The sequence below is a fragment of the Capsicum annuum genome, chromosome 3, assembly GCF_002878395.1.
Source record: "Capsicum annuum cultivar UCD-10X-F1 chromosome 3, UCD10Xv1.1, whole genome shotgun sequence".
Taxonomy (NCBI): domain Eukaryota; kingdom Viridiplantae; phylum Streptophyta; class Magnoliopsida; order Solanales; family Solanaceae; genus Capsicum; species Capsicum annuum.
Genome location: NC_061113.1, coordinates 245,280,811 through 245,303,966, shown reverse-complemented (window position 1 = coordinate 245,303,966; position 23,156 = coordinate 245,280,811). Strand labels below are relative to the sequence as shown.

The following is a 23,156-nucleotide window of genomic DNA, read 5'->3' as shown; positions in this document are numbered from 1 at the left end:
ACTTTGATAATAAAAAACCCTTTCGAAACATAAAATGAATCTTTTTAGTTAAAAAAAAGGTGTGACAGTATCGTGGAAGCAGCAAGGAGCCGTTGCAATGGCATTTCAATTGTGGTAAAATCATTGCTGCAACAGCATTTGGGAAGATTAATATATCCAAAATTTTTAAAAATTAGAGAAATTAATATATCAATTTGTCATAAACACGAAATTGGAGAAATTAATATATCCTTCCAAAAAGAACTATATGTTTGTTGATTGTCTAATGATGAGATCAAAACTCCATTAAAATGGAGCTTTATAGTTCTTCTTAAGAGGATATATATTGGGTTTTATAAAATTGTTCAAAACGTAAAAAAGAAACTGAAGTAAGAACTTGAAATTGAAGAAAGTAAACGTGGTGATGGTAAAAAGTGAGTAGAATTATGGTGATGATTGAGAGGATTGAGGAGAAAGAGAGTTATGGTGATGATGATGTTGTTGTTGTTTCTCCAATTGATGTTGTTGTTGGTGTAATTGATGTTGTTGTTGAGTTATGGTGATGAAGAAGAAGACAATGGTGGGTAGAGGGTTGCGGGGGGGGGGGGGGGGGGGGGGGGGAAGAAAGGGGAGGGAAGAAAAGAGAAAAAGATTAAGAAGAAAGAGGGTGTATGAAATAATTTTAAAAAATAAATAAATATTTTTTTTAAAAAAAAGAAGATAAATTATTTATCAAAATATTTACACGTGACAACTTTTAATTGGTAGAAAAAGTCAATTTTGAACCTTTTCATGCACCTGTTGCGCGTTTATACACGCAGAGAGTCAAAATGGTGTGTTTGCAACGATTTAAGTAAGATTCGTGGGGTAATAGATCGAAAGTAAAGTTTAAGTGTCTTTTTAAAAAACTCGGACAAGATCAGGGGATCTTTATGTATTTTCTCAAAGAAAAAAATGTAAACTATGATAGAGAACAACCATGGGAGAGAGCAAGAAATGAATGAATAAGTTAGAATAGGGAAAAATATTTTAGGAGTTTTAAGAACATGCAAGAGATAATGAAGTAAATTACTTGGTCAAACTTGAAATACATTTTAAGCCAAAAGCAATAAGTTGGGGTAGACCAACTTATAGCTTTTGGTTTGTTTTAGCTTAAAACCATTTATTTTTAAGCACTTTTGTTGTTTGTCAAAACACCCAAAATAAGTCAAAAAAAATAGTTTTAAGCTGATTTGACCAGCTTTTAAGCCAATCCAAACACTTGGCTAAAATGTCTCATTGTCCATAGTGTAATAAGTGTCCTCAATGGAGCTTGAAGGGTTAGAACAAAATAGGCAAGGAGTTTTCGAGATCAATAAAATTTTTACAAGCCCCTTTACTCCACTAGACTAACAATACACTTTGGATATGAGTTCCCAACTTATAATTTTTATATATTTACTATATTTCTCTATATAAATATTAGAACCATACGAAAGTTATTAAATTTTTGAGAACTCCCAACGGAACTCCTAGATCCGCCCCTGATAAGGACACTTTAGTAACAAACACGTCGCATGTTATTAGGAATTCTCTCAAAGTAGCTTTTTGGTCATGTGGCATTTGTGTCGACAAAATTTGAAATGGACCCTCTATGGCTGTATTATTTGGACCCTGTCCAACTGTAGTTCAAAATTTTTTAGCCACTAGTATGGACACTTAACAAAATTCATAGGGAATATTTACATACCACCACTGACTATAATCAGATGGTCAAGTGTTACGGAGAGTGGCGAGTGGTTGAAAGTTTTAAAATAGGCTTAATACATAGTTGAACTTTCAAATTTGTTAGGATATTTTATTTAAATCAAATTAAGTCACGTTTCCTTTTAACTCTTAGTAAATTGTTTTAATTAGATACTTTTGATTTAAATTTTGAAAAAAATAATAAACGTATTTTATTTGTTTATTCGGTAGTTAAGTTAACGACATAAAATATATCATTATATTTGATTATACGCATCAATCTCAAGTAGAAAACGCCTAGGCTTTTATTGCTTATTGAGACAAATGCGTATAATTAAAGAAGAATACATATTTTATGCCGGCTAACTTAACTATCATATTTGATTTTTAATAAATTTGATGGCATTTTCTCTTTTTTTTCCTATAATAATTTTAAAAAATCATTTTTATCAACTTATAATTATTTATTACCATTTTCTTATGGTGGCTATGTATAATGTCTTGATATCCATAAGCTTTAGTTTGGTGAATAACATATTTTAAAAAATTAACAAAAAGTCCAGGTTGTTCTTTTCGCATGTATTCTAAAGTTTCTTGATTTATTAGAGATAATATTGATAGTAAAAAGGGACAAGACATTATTTTCATCCCATACTATACAAGAAAAGTCGAAGTCATAGCTAAATTATATAAGTGACCTATTACACACCTTAACTATATAAAAGTGATATTATTACCTCCCCGCGACTCCCATTCTAAGGCGTGTATGTTACACTTATTTTAGGCGCGTCCAGCCTATTAAATAACAAAAGTAAACGGCTAAAAGTGCATCATCTTTAATTTCCAACGGATCTATTCTTATTTATAAGCTAATTTGGGGCTCAAAACTAGGAAACCCTAATTCCCAAATTTGTCTCCCAAAATCGAAATTGAAGAGCATTTGTTTGAAGAATTGGTAACTAAATCTTTTTAATCCTTCGATTTCTTGCTTTATTGATGAGTATCTTGTCTTAATTTTGTTGCCATTTTCATAATTTTTTCTTCCCTCAAGTGTTGTTCAACCTCTCTTAAACCTTGTTTTCTTAATCAAGGTACTTTAATGGCTAAGATAAGTTTGAGTAGACTTTGTAAGCAAGAAAAAGATCATGAGTTGGTCGAAGTTCGATGCAAATATGGATATGTTTTGCCTTTGATGACTTCATGGACCTCAAGAAATTCGGGTAGACGATATTGGACTTGTCCTTACTATGGGGTACGTGAGTTTTTCCTTCAAACATTGATCTTGAATTGTATACGAATCTAATTGCTTTCGTTTTAGAATGCTAGATCATGCGATTTTTGGCTTTGGAAGGATGATTCTATTGATGAGCGATCGAAATTTGTTATTCCTAAATTATTGGGAAGAATTGGGGAGCTTGAGGAAAGAGTTGAATCTTCGACAAATTGTGCATTTTATGACCACAAAATAGTTGATGACAAGACTACTAGGACAATCAAATCTGTGGAGAGCAAAATGGCTATGAACAAAATAGAGTTGCAAATGGATAATTTTCAGGATGATTTGAAGATGATGAAGGCAAATGAGAAGAAATGAAAGATCAAGTTGGCTAAGTCCAAGAAAAGGAAAAACAACTATGGACTACTCTCATTTGTGTACATATATTGGGTGCTAGTTTTCTAGTTCAATTCATGTTCTTGAAAGGAGCTCCAAGAAGGCTGCCCTAAACTAAGTTGCTTTGTTTTGTTGTTTTAAGGGGCTGAAATTTGTATCAATTATTAGGCGTTACCTTTGAAAAAATTGTTAGGTTGTGTAATTAAATTGTTGTGTAATGAAATTGTAAGGTTGAACTTGACAGTTTTGACTTTGTTTTCAGTGGTTCTTTGTGTTGCAATTTGTATACAACATCACAACACTAAATGCAGTCACAGCTGCTGCACAAGCACAAACACAAATTTCAACATCACAATACAAATTTTATATTAATAAATACAGCCACAGCTGCTGCACAAGTATAAACACAAATTTCAGCAACAATAAACTTATAACTGCATAATCATTAACCAAAATGAGTGCCAATTACATATTGTTGCCAAATACATTTAAAAAAAGATCAGTATTGTTAAACTAATTACAGTTACAAAATGCAGTCAAAGCTGCCACCAATATCAGTGGACTAATTACAGTTACAAAAAGCAGTCACAGCTGTCAACATCAGTGAACTACCAAAAAATAGTCTTAAATATAGTCTCATCTGCCAACATTAGTAAATTATCAAAAACATAGTCTTAAATGCAGTCACAACAGCCAAACTTTATACAAGGAAATGCAGTCACATCAGTAAATGCAGTCTTAAATGTAGTCTACACCAACTTCTCATAGAGATTGAACATTGAGCTTTCTTGACTCAAGTGTGAAGCCTTGGACCTTGTTTGCATTTATTTTTTGCCTCACATGTCTTGTAGTTGCCTAGAGGTCATAACTTTTTTTCCTTTCCATTTTACACCAGTTTTTGGTGCATATTCGAAATTTTCAGTCACAAATACTGAAGACTTGACCATCCCTTATCAGTGTATGGACAGCTATCTCTCGAGATTCATTTCGATTAAGCTTTCTTCCTATTAATCTGGAAGTTCTTCTCAGATACAAGGAAATGATTCAGTTCCAGAGCTAAAGATCAATTTATGAAGGCTAGGCTAGATTTAGTAATATCCTAAACAAATGACATCCTAGGTGCATTCCATTCAGTGTCATCAGTCATGTTATTCTTATTGGTAATGTAATTGATAATATAGTAATGATCGGCATTCTCTGCTGCTCAAATAAAGAAAGTGTTAACTTTAGTAAATAAAATTGTAGTAAATAAAATTTAGATAGTAAATGCTGTAGTAAACTTACATTAGGAATTGTGCATCCACTTTGTATGTGAAGTAATCCCATTCCAACCAAGCCACTCTTGGTCTGCCAGCACACTAAAAAGAAAGGAAAGAAGATATTTAGTATAAGGTAAGCATAATTAGTTCACAACATTGTTAAATTAAATAAAATACCTTTTTTGTAGAATTCTTTGGTGGTCTACCCCTTCCTCTTCCAGTTGAACCTCTCCCTTTTCCAATACTAGGTGTTGCATTTGGGACTGTACTTGAACCTGCATTTGGGTCTGCACCAGCAGATGAACTTGGGCCAGGATTTGCATTAGTTCCAGCAGCAGGTGCACCTGTTGGACATCTTCTTTTGTTGTGACCCTTGCTATGGAAAGTGCCACATGAAATCTCAATCCCCCTTTTGGACAACTTTCCAGTTTTCTTTTTGGTTTCACCTTCTTCTTTCTTTCTATTCTTTCCAGGACTACCTGGCATCTTCCTAACAGGAGGTGGCATAACAGAGATATTCTGTGATTGTGGCCACATCTTCATATCCAAAACTGGTTGAAAGAAGAAATTATATGTGTTCATGTAAGTTTCTCTATTGTACCAGTGAGAGATGTAGTTTACTGGATTCAATTTTTTGTGGTGAAGAGCAGCCACTACATGAGGACAAGGTATACCCTTTAACATTCATACTCTACAACTACAATATTGTCTAAAAATATCCATAATATGCCTATATCCTCTATCAAGCACCTCATACCCTGTATCAGAATTTCATTCTATGCTGCACTTCATAGACCTTGTTGTATTATCATTTAGTACTTTCATAGCAATTGGAGAAATGTCACTGATCCAAGTTTCACAAAAGTCCCTCATCTGTCCCACTTTTTTCATCATTTTTACCCTTATCTCCTCTAACATTGTAATTATAGTCTTGTGCCTAGCTCCTAAAATTCATGCATGAAAATATTCTGCCATGTTGTTGTCTACAACATCACACTTTGTTCCAAAGCTAAAGTAAACCTTGCTCCATCTCTCTGAATTAAAATACATCAACTTATCTAGTATCCCCCCCCCCCCAACATCTTCATATAACTAATGTTGTCCCTAAGCTCAGCCTCAAAGGTAGATCTTGCACACCCCCAAATATATTTTTTCTTCTCAATACCTCTACATATAGCATCTTTTGACCAATTTACAAGGACATACCTTGCAGACATTCTATGTTCAGTATTTGGTAAATATTCAGTTACAACAATTTCTAATTCCTATAACAAAAACAAAAACAAAAACAATTACAACATAAACATAAACAGAAATAATTACAATATAAACAGAAATAAAACCAATAATTCTTTACCTTTTGCATGTCTGTTATCACTGTCAAATCTGTCCCATCTCCCAGCTGAAGATCTTCTTTTACAATCCTGATAAACCAACTCCAAGTGGTCTTGTTTTCAATCTCAACCACTGCCCATGCCAGTGGCAACATTTTATTGTTCCATCTTTACCACAGTAACTAATAATTGCCCTTTTTTCACTTCTTTTAAAAAACATCCATCCAAATCAATGCACTTCCTATAACCAGCTAGGAAGGATTTCTTCATTGCATCAAAACATGTGTAAAAGCCTTGAAACAATTTTCTACCATCTTCAAATGTTTCATCATGAAACTTCACTATACATGTACTACCTAAATTTGATCTTAACAACTCATCTCTATAATTTAAAATTCTCTCAAATTTCAGATTATAGTCACCCATCAGTTTTGCAATCACCTTATTTTTTATTCTCCTACACACTATTCTTGCAACATGTAAATCCAGTTCCTTCTTAATAAGCAGGTGAAACTCAAAAATTCTAATATTCGATTATTTCTTTATTCTCTCATTGAAGTGGCTAGCTAAGAACTTGATATTACAAAGTTTGTTCCTATTGATAGGATCATACTTATGAACTGGATTGTAGGTCTTCACAATAAAGTTCATGGACCTAGAATCAATGCTAGCATAAAGAAGCCATGGACAACTAGTTGTACACCTAACCCTTACCCTTGTAGGTTCATTAACACATTTCTCAATTGCAACATGTTCAGCAACAACATACTAAGTAACAGCAGCTCTAAATTCATTAACACTTTAAAAAACAAGTCCTAACTCCCACACAACTTTCTGACAGTCTGAACTATATGCAATTTTCTTACCTTTTTTCCTCTTTCTATCCTTATCTTTATGTTCAACTTCATCTTCTTCATCAGTTACATCATCTGATTCAGTTTCAAGGCTGGCAGCTTCATCAGATGGGTAAACAGGTTCATCACCAGCTAACTTACCCTCTAAACTATTTCTATCACCACCTACAAATTCATCATAGCCAATATCTGGTTCCTTTTTTTCGATTCCTAACTTAATATGTTTAGGAATTACTGATCTCTCTTCCCTCTTTCTTCTTTTTCTTTTTCTCTTTTCTTCCCTAAGATTTCTTAACTCTTCAACCACATATTCATCCACATCACTCCCAATCTCTACACCTCCATTAATAGATTCTACATCTGAAGCAACATGTGAATTAGCAGGAGCAGCAGTAGAACTACTAGGAGCAGCAGATATAGGAGAAGAGATATGAGTAGTAGGTTGGTCAGTAGGAGGAAAAGAGACATGAGCATTAGGTTGGTCAGTAGTAAGAGAAGAGATATGAGCAGTTGGTTGGACAAAAGAAGGAAAGGTATGAGTAATAGGTTGGACAGGAGAAGGAGAAGAAGTATGAGAAGTAGGTTAGTCAAAAGGAGGGGCATCTTCAATATTTTTAGATGCTCTGTCAACATTCCCAATGTCATTTTCAGCGTCTTTATTAAAAGACACACCACTTTTTCTCTCCACATGTCCTTCCCCATTATTTGCAAATTTTAAAAGTGGGGCCAACTCAGGTTTAGCAACCATGTGACACACAAAAGCTTCCAAAACTTGTCAATTACCCATTTTTTTTGAAATCTCAATTGTGTCCTTGTATAACCTAATTTCTTTTAAATTAGAACTCTTAGGCCGTCTAACATATAGTAAGCACTGTTTGGGAATATACCCTAAATACTTTACATAATCCCTAAATTCAATAAAGACAACCTATCTACATCAACATCTAAAGATTCAGTAACTTGTCCACCCTCATATCTTTTTCCCCTTTTTCCCTTCACCTTACCCATATTAAGTTCTCCACCATGGTAAAATCTCAAAGTGATCAGTTCAAAATTCATTTTCTAAACCTGAAATCATTGACCACAAAAACACAATAAAGATACAAGTGTAACAGTATACAAAAATAAAAAAGATACAAAAACACAGTACACAAAATCAAAAAATTATATATTGAACCTCACAGGTTATTTACATATTAAATTTATGCAACAATTAGAAGTATCAAAGGTTATTTGGGATCTTCAGGTTATTTATCACATTTTGAAACTCACAGCTCATATTATTACAGATTGAAGCACATAAACAAAATATAACAGATCAGTTTTAAAGATAAACTAAAGACAACAAAAATTTCTAATTCAAAAACCTAATTCATAACCCTAGTCAAAATCCTAGTAAAATCGAACAATTATAAATGTCAAGGGTTATATTATCACATATTGAGCATCTAAATGGAAATAAAATAAATTAATTTGGACAAATTAAAGACGACAAAATACTAACTCAAAAAACTCTAGATCTAAATTTAGGAACGAAAATAAATCCTAGATCTACTATATTTAGGAACGAAGAAAGCTAACCTTTGAACTAAAAATCAATAGTCCCTACATAAATGATGTAACCTTTAGTTTTTACCTTAGATCATACCACCTCCGTTGAAATCAATCAACTTCAACTGAGAAGAGATAAAAAATAATTTTTGCTTGTCAATAACGAAAAACACAGCAAAATTATTATTTATCTTTTCTATCGGGTTTAAATTTCACGAAAAATTAAAAAAAATAGAGGTGAATCTTCTATCGGATTTTTGCTCTCAAACGATGACTTTTCGTTTGGATGGGTGAATGTTTTAATCGGGTTAGGTTTAGGATAAAATATGAGAGTTTGATCGGGTCGGATGGATTAAATAGATGGGTTAAAAGAGTAATGGGTTGGGTTAGGTTTTTAATAAAATAGGAAAATAAGTTTAGACATGTGGCACCACAAGAGGGCGAGTGGAATGCACTCTACTCATTAAATTTGGGTATGGAGTCGCGGGGAGGTAATAATATCACTTTTATATAGTTAAGGTGTGTAATAGGTCACTTATATAGTTTAGGTGTGGCTTCGATTTTTTTTTGTATAGTATGGGGTGAAAATGATGCCTTTTCCCATAATAAAAATAAAAGTTTGACGAATATTATATAAAATATTTACAATTATTAATATATTGCACATATATGTTTAGAAAAAAATTAGTATATTTAGAAAAACTAAAAATTACACAAATACATAATTTATGTTTTCAATATTAACAAAAATCTTAACTCCCTAAACATATTACAAAAATCCCAACATATACACAGAATGCTTGCATATGTCGGTTATATTATGTATATTAATAGGGAGAGAGAGTAAAGTAATTTAAAAAGTGAGAGAGGGTGTAATTACTTCCAAAAGGGTTATATTTATTTTAAAAAATAAAGTGTGTAATTGTCAGTTTGATTCGATTTGCTTTTTACTTGTTTCTAAATATTTATAATAATTCAAAATCAAACCAAATTAATTTCAAATTTCAAGAAACCCATGAAAGAACAAGTTTAGGATGAAATTTATTACTCAATGCATGAAAGAAAAAGGTGTAGGGCAACCACCCCTACAGAGCACAAACTTACCTCATCTCGTGTTTGAAGCAAGCGAATAAACATATAACATATATTTAAACATAATTTAGAAATAATTAACCATAATTAATTAGTACTAACATTAATTCTCAACTGATTAAATCACTTCATTATAATAAAATTACATTAACTACTTGATAAAGTGGTGCTTGCACATAATGCTGGGATTAAATATTAATGCAATATTTGAATATAAATTTAAGTTTAATTTAACTAATATCACCACTATTGAAGCACTTTCAATAGTACTATACTACTCCCTCCGTCTTATTTTACTTGTTTCAGATTTTCTAATTTAATTGCCCTTTGCATTAATTATTTTTTCTTCAAATTATCATGTAAATATCATTTTATAGGGGTACTATAGTAAACTAGTTATGTTATTAATTATTTTTTTTAATCAAATATGTCAAGTTAATTTGGAACAAGTAAAATGAAACGGAGGGAGTATAAAACTAGATTTAAAAAAAAATATTCCCTCCGTTTAAAAAAAATGATCTACTTTCCTTTTTAGTTCATTTAAAAAAGAATGACCCCTTTTCTTTTTTGGCAAACTTTAATTTCAACTTTTCACATGATATGTTTAAAACCACAAAATTAAAGTATATTTTAATACATTTTACACAACTTTAATTTAAGGCCACAAGATTCAAAAGTCTATTTTCTTAAACTTTGTGTCAAGTCAAAGTAGATCATTCTTTTTTAAACGGAAGAAATAATAACATTATTAATTTCAGCACAACTATAATTAAACCCACTAATTGTTGCACTTATTATTAGTCAATTAGACGGAATTTTAAATTTTTTTGTGCAGAAATTAAAAAAACGCATGCGTTGTAACCCGCTTATCACAAAGTAAATAAATGTCTTCAACTTCATTTGGTGTAAGCCAATATTGTGTTAATATATATTAGTTCGTCAATTTTTGATTTCTTAAAGCTGAAAAAATAATAAAATTTTAGCAACCTTCAAAAACAAAATTGAAGAAGAATGTTAATGAAATTTGTTAGTAAGCTGAAAGTTGGTGTTAAACAATTTGAGAAAAAGCACATTTGTAAATTCAAACTTAAAAATCGCTTGATTGAAACACCTTCATCACTTTTCAAAGAGCAATAAGCGTAATATTTTATCATTCAGTTTTGAGTTTGATATTTTGATTTCGTGTTTGAGCCATTTTTTCCTTTCACAGCAAAAATCCTTTATAGAGTAAAAAAGGTGCGACAGACAGAGAAAAGTTTAAAGGGCTTTACAATAGCAGATAGCAGCGGGGAGTGCGGCGGCGGGGTGGGCTGGGACGGAGCCGTTATGAACTAATCAAGGTTCAACTTGTACTATATATAAAATAGCAGATCTACCTTTGTCGAAGGTTCATCCAAATCCTTTGGTAAAAAATTATCCTAATGTTAAAACCCCCTTCAGTTAATTTATATGTTCACTTACAAACCCTTAGTGAATATTCTGACTTCACCACTATATATATATATATATATAATAAATAATTTTAATCATATATATATATATATAATATAATTTTTCGATGAAGAACCCTATCGGAAATCCAGAAGCAGCGAAGAGAATATGAATGAGATGACAGATCACAACTTGCACCAAGTAATTTAACTATGATCTATATACACCCCCCTCTTAACTGAACACTTGATTAATGATCTTCTGCACCGACTAATATTGGCTAATATAATCTTTAGTAGTACTTGGGAAAAACACTACACGTCCTAGTCATGAACAACTGAATGAATCAGTATTGAAGCCTCGTCTGTTGCTGGAACTGCATCATCTGCTCACAAATCAAACACAACACTCATTTCAATCTTTTACCACATATACAAACACTTAATCAGGGGCGGAGCCATATAGGATCAAACAGTTCATATCTCTTTCAATAAAAAAAATTTATGACTTCTTTATGCATTTAGTTTTCATATATTGAACCAAATTGCACTTAGTAATATAATCCCTCGCAAGAGTTGCCAGAAAAAAAAAATCATTAGGATATGGAATTACCAGCAAGAGGGATTGGCAAGTGGGAAAGAATATTGCCCAGAACACTTGCAGTTTCTTCCTCTGTTTTCTTCATCACATCTTTTTGTTTTTCTCCACTACTACGATCTTCTTGCTTCTCCTTTGAACTTTCAATGTTGGAGATCAAATTGTTAATTGTCCTTCCACCTCGACTGTCGTCATTACCACTTTTCTCCTCTACTTTTGAAGCTATATCTTTCTTCCTATCCTCATCTGTAACCTCAAAAAGATAATTTCTTTCTTTGTTTCTAGCTTCCCCTGCTCTAGGACTCATTAAATTGGAAATTAAACGATTAATAAGCCCACCTTCGTCTTTTCCTTTGTCACCTTTACTTTCTTCACTGATTTCTCCAACATTTTCTTGAATTTGTTCTTCCACGTTTTGATCTCTGGAGGAGTTGGAGAAACCAAAGTTTGCAATATCACTCATACCATCTTCCATTTCTGACACTTTTCCAGGATATTTTAGCCACTCTTTTCTTCAAAATGGGGTCTGAAATAGTTGTGACAAAGATGATAAATGTAGTTTTTATACGTCATTTCATATGCAAATCCTCCACGTATATTAAAAATAACAAGTAAACGACGGAATAATACATGTGAAAGTTCCTTGGATTCTCTCTCACCCCATGCTTTATTAATGGTAAAGTCGGTTCTGTTTTATTTTACAATATAAAAAGATAAGAGGTGCGTAGAACACCTCAAGATCTAGGGATATACAAATATATAACATGTAGTATATATTTTAAAGTACTATGCCCTATGAGATTCCTTTTTCTTATCGTATTACTTATTGAAGGATGCTGTATGTTTTTATTTTCAATTTATATTGTAATATAAATAGAATTTGATAAAGAATAATATTTTAAATATATTTCAAATCGTTAATAATTTATAATATTTTTTATATAATTTATAAACAATATATGTTAATCTCTACATTCATACTTTTACATAGACAATTATATATTTAAAATAATTTAAATTTTTTAAATTAATGTAATTAATAATATTTTTCCTCCTTTTCCAATTTTTGGGGCACGGGTAATAATTAATTAACGCTATTGGTTTCTCTTTTTTATTGCACTTAAAGCCGTCTCACAGAAACATCTCTACCCCCAGAGAAATTTGTGCAACCACCGCTCAAATAACATTTTGACAAATTTAACAAGGTAGGTATGTTATTGTCATATCTCAAATCTAAAGACCAATCACAACAAACATCTACCACAAACAAACAGCTATTGTAAGCGCAACCGGCTCTGGTAGAAGTAAAATTAAGAGATAGAGCAAGGGAAAACTCAAAATCATAACTCAAAAGTACGAAAGAGAACTCGATTGTTACATGCAATTTGTTAGTAATCAAGGGTTAAGACTATCTTTACACACATTAACGGAACTTTTACAAGCCACCATATAACCTAGTATTGCAAGCACGCACAACAAGAAACCAGTATTTTGGATTTATGTACACTGGTACCAAGTCAAATTCACTAAAACTCCAGTGCGCCAACAGAGATGGGCTCCACTTCCAGTCATCGCTACACAAGTACAGCATTCAAGGTTGGAGGGCAGCCGGGCAATGGCAAACGTTAAACGCAAGAAATTGTTCTATCTCCGGAGATGATCACGTGTGAAGAATGGATGCCGCAAAGCTTCCCGAGCAGTTAATCTAACTTCAGGATCATATCTAAGAAGTCCTTGCAAAAGGTTAATAAGATCTCCAGCAGAATGATCAACATGCTGCATGATTATGTTCTGAAATAGGAATAACAATTACCAGTAAACAACCACCGTGCAAATCCATTCAACCAAATAGCAGAACAGGATTAGTAATAGTACCGGAAGGCGCGCTAACTTTGATACAGCTTTAATACTATCCCGAGAAGTTGCCCCCTCGGGCCAATCTAACCGTCCTCTTCTCACATACTTCTCGGCTTGACGGCTGTGAAAAAGGAAGCAACTCATATCACTACAAAGAAGAGACGAGACATCGCTCTTATTGAAACAAGCATGATATTGCTGAAGTAGGCTCTAAATCTGCGACTTACTCTACTCTTTTCAGCATGTGCTGAGGCAGGGGGCCCAATACCTTCTCCATCATAGCGAGATGTTCTAGATTCTCATGTGTTTGGAACAATGCCTCACCCTAAATCAAGTTACAAGATATATAAACTGCGTCAAGCAAAAATTGGAAGAAACCATAATTCATCCAGTTCGAACAGAGCATACCGAACAGAGTTCCACAAGGATACACCCAACACTCCATATATCACAAGTGTAGGTCCATCCAAGACCTGAAAAATTAGATATAGTTACTTTGATGATTCAAGGAAGCAGGGCAACAAAGAATCCTAGATGTTTCAACTCCTTACCTAGAATAACTTCAGGCGCACGGTAATGACGAGTTGACACAACATACGTCTGATTCAGACGGTCATATGTTGTGCTACCAAAATCAATTACCTTTATAGCACTTGATTTTGGGATTCTCTTATAGTATGAACCATCTTTTGGAGACCTTGAAGAAACCTGTATAAGACAATTGACAAAATGTAAGTTTAGGTAACAGTATCAAGGACAAAATACTAAGGTTACGAAATACGAAGTAGGGTTACACCTCGCACATTAAAGAACCAGAGCATACCTTGTAGTCAGGAACCTTAACATATTCAGAGGAGGTGAGAAGTATGTTCTCAGGCTTCAAGTCGGTATGGATAAGACGCAAATCATGCATAACTACAACACAAACAGAATCAAAATCAATTACAAGACGGAACAGTTGGAAAAAATAATTGGAATGTATGCATGATGATACAAGGTAATAATAAATAATGCATGCTCCAATCATGAGGTACATCGCTGTATCAGCACTAAGCCTATCTTTCATCTATATCTATATATGCATGATTAAAGAAACGAAATGTGCACAAAGCTTTTTTTACACACATGCTACACAATCCAACAGTTGTCTTCCAATCTCACGGACAAGATCAATGGGAAATGAACGGTAATTGTTTTTCCGAAGGAAATCGTATAAGCTTGGTCCAAGCTTCTCAAAGACCTGTTAACACCATTTAAGTTCATCCAAAATTTTAATCCCCATAAGATTTGTTAGGTGGGGAAATTAACCCGTCCAAATCAATCATATACTTACAATACAGATATGATTACGATAGTCAAACCAGTTCCGTATTTGTACGCAACTGCAAGGAACAAACCAGTTCAAACACTTGACAAATAACAAAAATCCCATGAATGAGGTACACGGGTTAGGATAACAGTAGCTTTAATAGACAATTACTCACCGATTGCCACCATTGTCGTGTTTACCAAGCTGTTGAAGCATTTCAACCTCAATCATTGCAGCATCACGATACTTCTTCATGCCCCGAACAATTTTAATAGCCACCATTTCTTTCCTCTCGCGATCCCAGCATTCTAGGACCTGACCGAAAGTACCTTCACCCATCTTACTGTGGATTTTATCTACATTTTAGGAAAATCTAACGACCATTAGGGGCATATATAGCAGATAAGGGAATTCAACAGTACACGTCACGACAAAATGAGTTCTTTTTTTTGTTTTGGCAAACCATTTTTTGTTTTTGTAATGCAAAGCCGTAAAACCAACGGAAGTAGTAGAAAATAAAAGCTGATAAAAAAGAAAATGTTAACTATATTACTTAGTACCATAGGATTTTTAGGAAAAGGTAAATATGTCGAATCATTATATAAAATACGTGGGTGCATAAACCATAACAAGTGTAACAGAAATAAGCAAGTGGTCAGCATAATAACCAAGGCACCAAAAAATAAGTAAAACTTTTTGGTGGTGGTAAAGATGATTACAGCGTGATGTTAAATTTTCTCCCAGCTCAAACACAAAATGCCCATCCTTGTCATCTTCTCTCCAAGGGGGAGAACCATTTTGAGCAACTCCCTTAATAATAAAGGTAGCACTAGTAAGGTCTGTGGGTTGCCTTGAAGATGCATAGCTTGTCACATTCCCAACATCTTGTCCACAAAACAATCCTAGCTGAGCCTACACACAGGCATTTGATTCATGGTATCTTAATACAAAACTAATTTTATTATTACCTATGGATACCTTCAAAGTTAAAAAGTCGAAATCGCAAAAAAATATAACATATAACATAACAACAATAATAATAGAGCACAAACACGCAGAGTGGAAAAAGCAATCAACAAGTTACCAAATAAACATGAACCAATAGTCAGAGCACGTTCCAGAAACAAAGTGACTAAAAAGGCTTAGATCAAGTTCAATAAACAATTCCCACTTCCCAGAATCATCTGCAATGAATTCTTCCTTTGCGTAATAACTGTATAAACTTTGATTGCAAAAACTTGCGATTGTTTATAACTTCACTGTCTTGTATAGATTTCTAGCTACACCACTATCATTTATCAGGCGGATCTAACCCTTTATAACATATTAATCAGATTCACATAAAAAAGTTAATTGACTTCACTATATCCTTACGTATAGAATTGTGGTCAACAAATAACGATGCAAGTCTAAAGAAACCATTAAAAATAATCTCAAAAAAGACAATTCATGTCAGATCTGATTATAAACTGGTCATCAGAGAAGAAAAAAAGAAAGATCCAATAACATATAAGGAATTTTTACCCTCACTTCTGAAGAAACAAAAATCTAACCTGAAATACGAAAACACAGATACAAAAACACCAAATTATAGTAAAAACACAACAGATCTAATCAAAATACATCATCCAACACATAAAAACTGAATATTTACCATACCTGATGCGAAAAACAACCTAATCTCGATCAGATCTAGCAAAAAAACGCGAAAAAATGATAGCATAAACAGAACAAAGAATTTGAAGACAGATCTAATACCTTAGGTGGCTCAGGAAGAACATCCCAGCCCAGACGCGCCCTCTTTCTTGGCCGCCGGTCCAGATTCGTTAACGGAAAACCAGTCACGCGTTCCGTTTCCATGGCAGAAAGGGTAGAAAATTCTAGAGAGAGAAAGTTTTTAGAGAGAGAAAACAATTGCACAAAAAGTTAGGAAGAGATTGATTGATTGATGCGAATACACAAACCCTAGGATATCTACCTAATATTGACCTATCAAATTGTGAAGAGTCGGTTAATGTCTAATCGTCGCCGAACACGTGTCCAATATCGTTGCCTTTGCTTTTAGAAGACCTGATCACATTCAAAGGTGGATGAGGTGTGGTTGGCCTTTAACTATGGTTTTAGGGTTTTGACCTGTTCTTGGGCTTCTCTTTGCTCCTAAATGGACCAAACCTTAGCCCATTAAAAGTTGAGCAGTGTTAAATGTTGTTTAGAAATGGGCTTCAGCAAATCGTGAGATATGGGCTTAGGCCTTTTGAGATAAAACGTGGACATCCCAACTTTTTTTTCTTAATGAAAATTTGACGCGGTGTTTTGATATCATTATGCAGGGGTTACTTATTCATATTTAGTTATACATGTATTTACATTCGTACTTAGTTATACATTTATTTACTTATTCCACCTTTTATTCTTGCATAAGATAATACTAGACTCCCTCGTACCTGATAAATATAGTAGTTATATGGGTTTCTTAACGACAAACCAAATGCTGCATTTATTTTATATATGAACAACTTAATTTCTACCTATCTACCAAACATGATACTTTCTCCATTTCTTTTTAGTTGTTCCCCTTGTCTAAGTTTAACTAAGTTTCAAATCTAAACTGAATTAGATCAATTAAATTGTGAGTATTGAAATTTTATTAAATTTAAATTCACCTATTTATTTGGACTATATTAAATTTAAGAAAATAGTCCAAATAATATGATTAATTGGGTTAATCATTTAATCTCAAATATATGAGGTTAATTTAATATGAGATGGCAATCCATGTTAAATGAAATAAGTCACTAAAAACATGGCATGTGGCAATCCAAGTTAAATGAAATGAGCCGCTAAATGCATGACATGTGGCAATCCAAGTTAAATGAAATGAGCCACTAAAAGCATGGCATGTGGCAATATTATGTGGCAATCCAAGTTAAATGAAATGAGCCACCAAGTTAAATAAAATGAGCCACTAAAAATATGACATGTGTCAATATTAGGTGGCAATCCAAGTTAAATGAAATAAGCTGCTAAAATCATGCCATGTAAGCAGGTGACATGTTCTAACCAATCAAATTAGAGCTTTTCACCAAGAGAATATGATTGGTCAATTTTAAACCAACCAATCAAATCACACAATTGCTTTGCCCCTCCAACTATAAATAGAGGTCCTCATAACTCACAAAGGGAGGATTTTGGGGAGAAACAAGAAGCAAGAAGAGAGCTTGTGGATCAAAATCATAATTTCTCTGCAAGTAATAAGTTTCAAACTATCAAGCTCAAGATCAAGTTCAAGATCAAGAACGAAGGAAGTTTTGTTCCAGATCAAGTTACTTATTCATCGTTTGTGGCAACCATCCAAGTTTTTGCGATGAACTAACATACAAATTCAAGTCTGGAGACGAAGATTCAAGATCAAGCTAATCAAGCCCTTGAATCCAAATTAAGTTCAAGTCTAAGTTCATATTACTTTGAAGAATCAGAGGATTATTTTTTAGAGATTGTAACACTTACTACATTTGAAATAAAATATTACACTTTGTTACTTCAATTTTTCTGTCTCGATTATTGTTTTCTTGACTCAGAAAATTCGTCGTCTACAAATTTTGGGACACCCAGTGGGACCTTCTCTACCTCTCATCTCTTCATATTAATCATCCTATTTAAGAATACTGAAATGGCATCCAAGAAGTTTTACTCCAAATCTGTTGTTGCTAAGGCTACCGACTCCAAATTTTTCGCAGAAATAGATAACATACTTGATACTACCATGGAAAGTGTGAGGCCCATTACTAGGAACGAAGCAAACTTACTAAGACAACAAACACTTGAAGTGTCATCCGTATCAGCTCCTATATTTGATCTTCAGTCTTTAAAGGGGGCAAGAGTTTTTCTCAATGAATTAGAAGAAGGGGAGAATATCGCTGAGATCGTTGAAAAGACTTTAGCTCGACTTAGTCCATATAAGACTAAGGACCACACCATGTATAAAAATGATCATGCTTTGATCACTAAGTCTGTTCCAGCTACTCCACGTGAACTGTTTTACTTAGATTTTAGTCTGAGGGAAAATCTATGCTTTAATCTTTCATCTTCAGTGGCTATCCAAGCAATGGTGACTAACACCTCAACTGTGGAAAAACAACTTACAAGTTTGACTAAGGTGATTGAAGACCTAACAAAATATGTGCAAGATCAGGATAATCGAATTATCAAGTTGACAGATTGAGTTAAAATTGTTATGGAGGGAGGCTCAAGCCAAGCATCTGGGAAACGTCCTATGGAACAAGACAAAGAAGATTCAACTGCAAAGCAAAGGGATGTTGCTGATGAACTGCAAATATCTACTAATGGGTTAATCTCAATTCACCAACTGAAGGACTTTATTATGGGAACCATTAAAGACAAGTACGATGTTGCTTCCAAACCATCTCTCACATATGCCAAGCCATATACTTCAAGAATAGATGGTTCGAAGATGCCTGTAGGTTATCAACCTCAAAAATTCCAACAATTTGATGGTAAAGGAAACCCAAAGCAACATGTTGCACACTTTTTTGCAACATGCAACAATGCTGGAACTTATGGAGATTATCTTGTAAAACAGCTTGTGCGCTCTTTACAAGGAAATGCATTTGATTGGTATACTGACCTCGAGTCTGGTTCAATTGATAGTTGGGAACAACTCGAACATGAATTTCTCAATCGTTTCTATAGCATGAGATGTATTGTAAGTATGATTGAACTTACCAATATGCGCCAACGAGAAGATAAACGCGTCATTAAGTACATCAATCGATGGAGGAACGTGAGTCTTACTTGTAAAGACAGACTTAGTAAGGTTTTTGGGATAAAAATGTGTATTCAAGGAATGCATTGGGGACTTCGTTACATCCTACAGGGCATTAAACCTAAGTCATTTGAAGAACTTGCCACGCGCGCTCATGATATGGAGTTAAGTATGTCCTCAAGTGGAAATCAAGGACCACCTGTTTATGAGCCCCAAAAAGGAAAAGACAAACAAGAAGTGAAGAAAAGGGGCAAGTTTGTGCCAAAATCTGAAAGTAAAGAGGCGATGAATGTTAATGCCACACTATTGAGGGTCACCACAAAGCTAAGTAAAAAGCAAACTGTGAAAACCACATTTTTTCAGAATAATGCCAACAAAAAGTTGACTTTAAAGGCGATGCAAGCAAAAGAGTATCCGTTCTTGGACTTAGATGTCCCAGCAATTTTTGATGAGCTCCTTTCATATAAACTCTTTGAGTTACTTGAAATGAAACTTCCAGATGAAGCTGGAAAGACTAGTGATCCAAATTACTGTAAATATCATCGATTGTTGGGTCATCCCATAGAAAAGTGTTTTATCTTCAAGGAAAAGGTCATGGAGTTGGCCCGCGAAGGAAATATATTGCTCGAAGATGAGAAGGAAAGTTCAAATCAAGTATCAGTCACTTTTGGTTCACTTGATCCTATATTTCTTTGCAACTTTGTTGAAGTGCATGAATGTGATGATGTCCTAAGTGCGACCCCCCAAAACATGATTAAATTTGGCGACTTTGAACTCATCGATGTTAGCAGGCCATTTCTTCTTCCTATGATGAATTAAGTAATGGTAAAGAAGGAATCATTACAAGAAAGTCAATCCCTTATTGAGCACACTGATGATGAAGGATGGATCTTGGTGACTCAAAGAAGACATTGTAAGATGATCTCACGAAAAGAGCCGAACAAACAAGCAACAAGAGAAAAGATGGTCAAAAGACGCCAAAGGAAAATAGCAGAGAAGAAAGTAAGAAAAATGAAAGTTGAGAAGAATTATCGTTCAAAGCCCCGTTACCCAGTCACATTGGAGGAATTTTTTCCGAGATGGATTCGTAAAGAAATACCTTATATTGACATCAAGGCCTCATGTTGCAATATTGATAAAGAAGAGACAACAATGGAAGACTCGTCATTGCCTCTAGTCCTTCCAGATGAAGAACCCGTTAAACCTCTTTCTGAGAAAGTGAACAGTTGTGATGCAAAGATCATATTCACTGATGATACCCTCTTATTGGGTGAGATATCACACAATCATCCCTTGTATATGGCTGGCTACGTACGTGAGCACAAAGTGAAAAGAATTATGATTGATGATGGTTCTGGAGTTAATGTTCTCCCAATTCACACTGTAAAGAAGCTTGGAATCTTGATGGGTGAATTGTCTGAATGTCGTCTTATGATTCAGGGATTCAATCAAGGGGGGCAAAGAGCCATAGGTTCTATCAAACTGGTAGTCAACATGGGAGATATGTGTTTGAGCGTATTGATGTATGTGATTGACGCAAAGACCTCATATAATATCTTATTGGGAAGGCCATGGATACATGATAACAAAGTAGTCACGTCCACCTACCATCAATGCTTTAAGTACTTTGAAAATAGAGTACAAAAGAAGATAGTTGCTGACGATGAGCCTTTTACTGAAGCAGAAACCCATTTTGCAGATGCAAAATTTTACTTGAAGAAACACATCCAAAAGGAGGTAAATATTGATGATGTGGTTCCTATAAGAAAGTTTGACATTGCGAAGAAGAATGATGAGGAAATGAGAAAGAAAAAGTTGGTGGTTGAAAAGAGTCCAACGTTTTCTGATGCGAACAAGGTACTTGAGATCAATACGATATTGTCAAGTAAAAAAGTGACTCCAATTATCCGTTATATCCCAAAGGAAAAGAAGGTTGAAGTACAATCATCTAAATTACATCAAAATACGTTAAGAGGGTTGACCTTTCCTATTAAGCAAATTGATGTAATCAAGTCGCCTTTAAGATCGGTGGAAAGTTTTGTCAAATCATCTAATCTTGATCCGCATAAAGTATTTCCTGAAAAGTGTACGAATGAGGGTTTTGACCCAAACGCCTATAAGTTATTGACAAAAGTTGGATATAATCCCGATGAATCCTTTAAGCTAGGGAAGCTCCCATCTGAAGCACAAGGAGGGCCAAACCATGGTCTAAATCCTACTCAGAGGATGATGATAGAGAAAGGGTATGCTGTCAAACAATCGCATAAAGGTTTGGGTTACAAACAACCATCACCGATCCGTATATCCATAAATAGGGAGTGTGTGAACTAAATTACCCCTAAGGACGATTCTGTACCATCTAACAAAAAAGTTTTTGTGTTTGATTAGCTCACCGACCTAAGTATAAGAACTTCGGTGTTTGATAGGTTGGGGTCAATGAAGAAAAAATACAAACACCAAGGAAATGATAGAAGGATGAAAGAACATGTTTATGCTAAAGAGCCTAATTTTCACAAAAATTGCTCCAGTTTGATTCCTTCTAGAATGAGGCGAGAAACAAAAGTCTTAGTTTCATGTGGAGATGTCCTCAAAGCAAGAACTCATACTACAGTTCATACTAAGGAGCGTGAAGAAGATATAGAAAGTGTAGGATCATCATATCACATCACAATGTGCGACAATAAGGATACTCTCCCTCATATGAAGATCGAAGATGAGTTTGTTGATATCAACACATGTCATCACATATCTTTCAATAATGGTGATCCTCAAGAAGTTGAAGATGCTAAAGATGCACTACCTGAACTTGAGGAAGGGGTGAAGAACACTGTCGATGCATTGAAGAAAGTCAATCTTGGGACCATAAAGATTAAAGGCCTACGTATGTAAGCACCTTACTGGATGAAGGTGAAGAAAATAATTATGTTGAGTTGCTTATGGAGTATAAAGATATATTTGCTTGGAGCTATAAAGAAATGCCAGAATTGGATCTTAAAATTGCAGTTCATCGCCTTGCTATGAAGAGAGGTACCTACCCTGTAAAGCAGGTGCAACGTTGGTTTAGACCTGAGTTAGTCCCTTTGATTGAAACTGAAGTTAACAAGCTCATCGAAGCAGGTTTCGTTTAAGAAGTCAAATATCCCACATTGATTTCAAGCATAGTACCTGTAAGAAAGAAGAATGGTCAAATTCGAGTTTGTGTTGACTTTAGGGATCTTAATAATGTATGTCCTAAAGATGAATTTCCTCTCCCGAACTTATGATTGATGCCACAACTGGATATGAGGCAATGTCTTTCATGGATGGTTCATCGGGGTATAATCATATTCGTATGGCACCAAGAGATGAAGAACTAACGGCCTTCCGCACGCCTAAATAAATATATTGCTACAAGGTGATGCCTTTTGGTTTAAAGAGTGCTGGTGCTACTTACCAATGAGCTTTGCAGAACATTTTTGATGATATGCTTCATAAGAATGTTGAGTGCTACGTTGATGACTTAATGGCGAAATCAAGGAAAAGAGATGACCACTTACATGATCTGAGAATGGTATTCAAACGACTTCGAAGATACCAACTCAAAATGAACCCTTTAAAGTGTGTTTTTGGAGTTGCTTTTGGAAATTTCCTTGGCTTTATTATTCGTTATCGCGGGATTGAAATTGATCAAGATAAGGTAGATGCTATTTTGAAGATGCCTGAGCCTAAGGATATTCACGAGCTGAAAAGTTTGCAAGGAAAGTTGGCGTATCTTAGAAGGTTCATTTCAAACC

At 34.2% G+C, this 23,156-nt stretch overlaps 3 protein-coding genes across 5 annotated transcripts; all 3 read right to left on the bottom strand.

Moving 5' to 3' along the window:
- Positions 1–3,801: 3,801 nt before the first annotated feature.
- On the bottom strand, positions 3,802–7,900 carry LOC107865994. 2 transcript variants are annotated; one of them, XM_016712178.2, is made up of 4 exons: positions 5,933–7,900; positions 4,753–5,840; positions 4,601–4,674; positions 3,802–4,337 (listed from the first exon to the last, which is right to left on the bottom strand). In XM_016712178.2, exons 2-4 carry the CDS (start codon positions 5,257–5,259, stop codon positions 4,235–4,237), a joined length of 684 nt encoding a protein of 227 aa, XP_016567664.2. In that variant the 5' UTR covers positions 5,260–5,840; positions 5,933–7,900; the 3' UTR covers positions 3,802–4,234. The 2 variants fall into 2 exon arrangements, with proteins under 2 accessions (XP_016567664.2, XP_047265635.1); XM_047409679.1 differs by having other exon boundaries at positions 4,753–7,900.
- Positions 7,901–10,877: 2,977 nt separating this feature from the next.
- LOC107865995 lies at positions 10,878–12,143 on the bottom strand. Its single transcript, XM_016712181.2, has 2 exons — positions 11,450–12,143; positions 10,878–11,222 (listed from the first exon to the last, which is right to left on the bottom strand). Exons 1-2 carry the CDS (start codon positions 11,907–11,909, stop codon positions 11,161–11,163), a joined length of 522 nt encoding a protein of 173 aa, XP_016567667.1. The 5' UTR covers positions 11,910–12,143; the 3' UTR covers positions 10,878–11,160.
- A 609-nt stretch (positions 12,144–12,752) lies between these two features.
- On the bottom strand, positions 12,753–16,678 carry LOC107862604 (serine/threonine-protein kinase AFC2). Of its 2 annotated transcripts, XM_016708236.2 has the most exons (11): positions 16,359–16,678; positions 15,320–15,512; positions 14,776–14,956; positions 14,625–14,673; positions 14,417–14,531; positions 14,115–14,206; positions 13,843–13,999; positions 13,700–13,764; positions 13,519–13,616; positions 13,310–13,412; positions 12,753–13,225 (listed from the first exon to the last, which is right to left on the bottom strand). In XM_016708236.2, exons 1-11 carry the CDS (start codon positions 16,458–16,460, stop codon positions 13,079–13,081), a joined length of 1,302 nt encoding a protein of 433 aa, XP_016563722.1. In that variant the 5' UTR covers positions 16,461–16,678; the 3' UTR covers positions 12,753–13,078. The 2 variants fall into 2 exon arrangements, with proteins under 2 accessions (XP_016563722.1, XP_047265634.1); XM_047409678.1 differs by lacking the exons at positions 14,417–14,531; positions 14,625–14,673; positions 15,320–15,512; positions 16,359–16,678.
- Positions 16,679–23,156: the final 6,478 nt, after the last annotated feature.

Excerpts from the sequence above, each read along its gene's own strand:
- LOC107865994 (XM_047409679.1), bottom strand. The coding sequence starts at position 5,259 with ATGTTAAAGGGTATACCTTGTCCTCATGTAGTGGCTGCTCTTCACCAC. Across the intron at positions 4,675-4,752 it reads CAAAGAATTCTACAAAAAAG|TGTGCTGGCAGACCAAGAGT; the intron begins GTATTTTATTTA and ends CTTTCTTTTTAG. Across the intron at positions 4,338-4,600 it reads GTGGATGCACAATTCCTAAT|AACTTCCAGATTAATAGGAA; the intron begins GTAAGTTTACTA and ends GTATCTGAGAAG.
- LOC107865995 (XM_016712181.2), bottom strand. The coding sequence starts at position 11,909 with ATGGAAGATGGTATGAGTGATATTGCAAACTTTGGTTTCTCCAACTCC. Across the intron at positions 11,223-11,449 it reads CTTGCCAATCCCTCTTGCTG|ATGATGCAGTTCCAGCAACA; the intron begins GTAATTCCATAT and ends ATTTGTGAGCAG.
- LOC107862604 (XM_016708236.2), bottom strand. The coding sequence starts at position 16,460 with ATGGAAACGGAACGCGTGACTGGTTTTCCGTTAACGAATCTGGACCGG. Across the intron at positions 14,000-14,114 it reads TTAAGGTTCCTGACTACAAG|GTTTCTTCAAGGTCTCCAAA; the intron begins GTATGCTCTGGT and ends TGTCTTATACAG. Across the intron at positions 13,226-13,309 it reads CAAAGTTAGCGCGCCTTCCG|AACATAATCATGCAGCATGT; the intron begins GTACTATTACTA and ends TTCCTATTTCAG.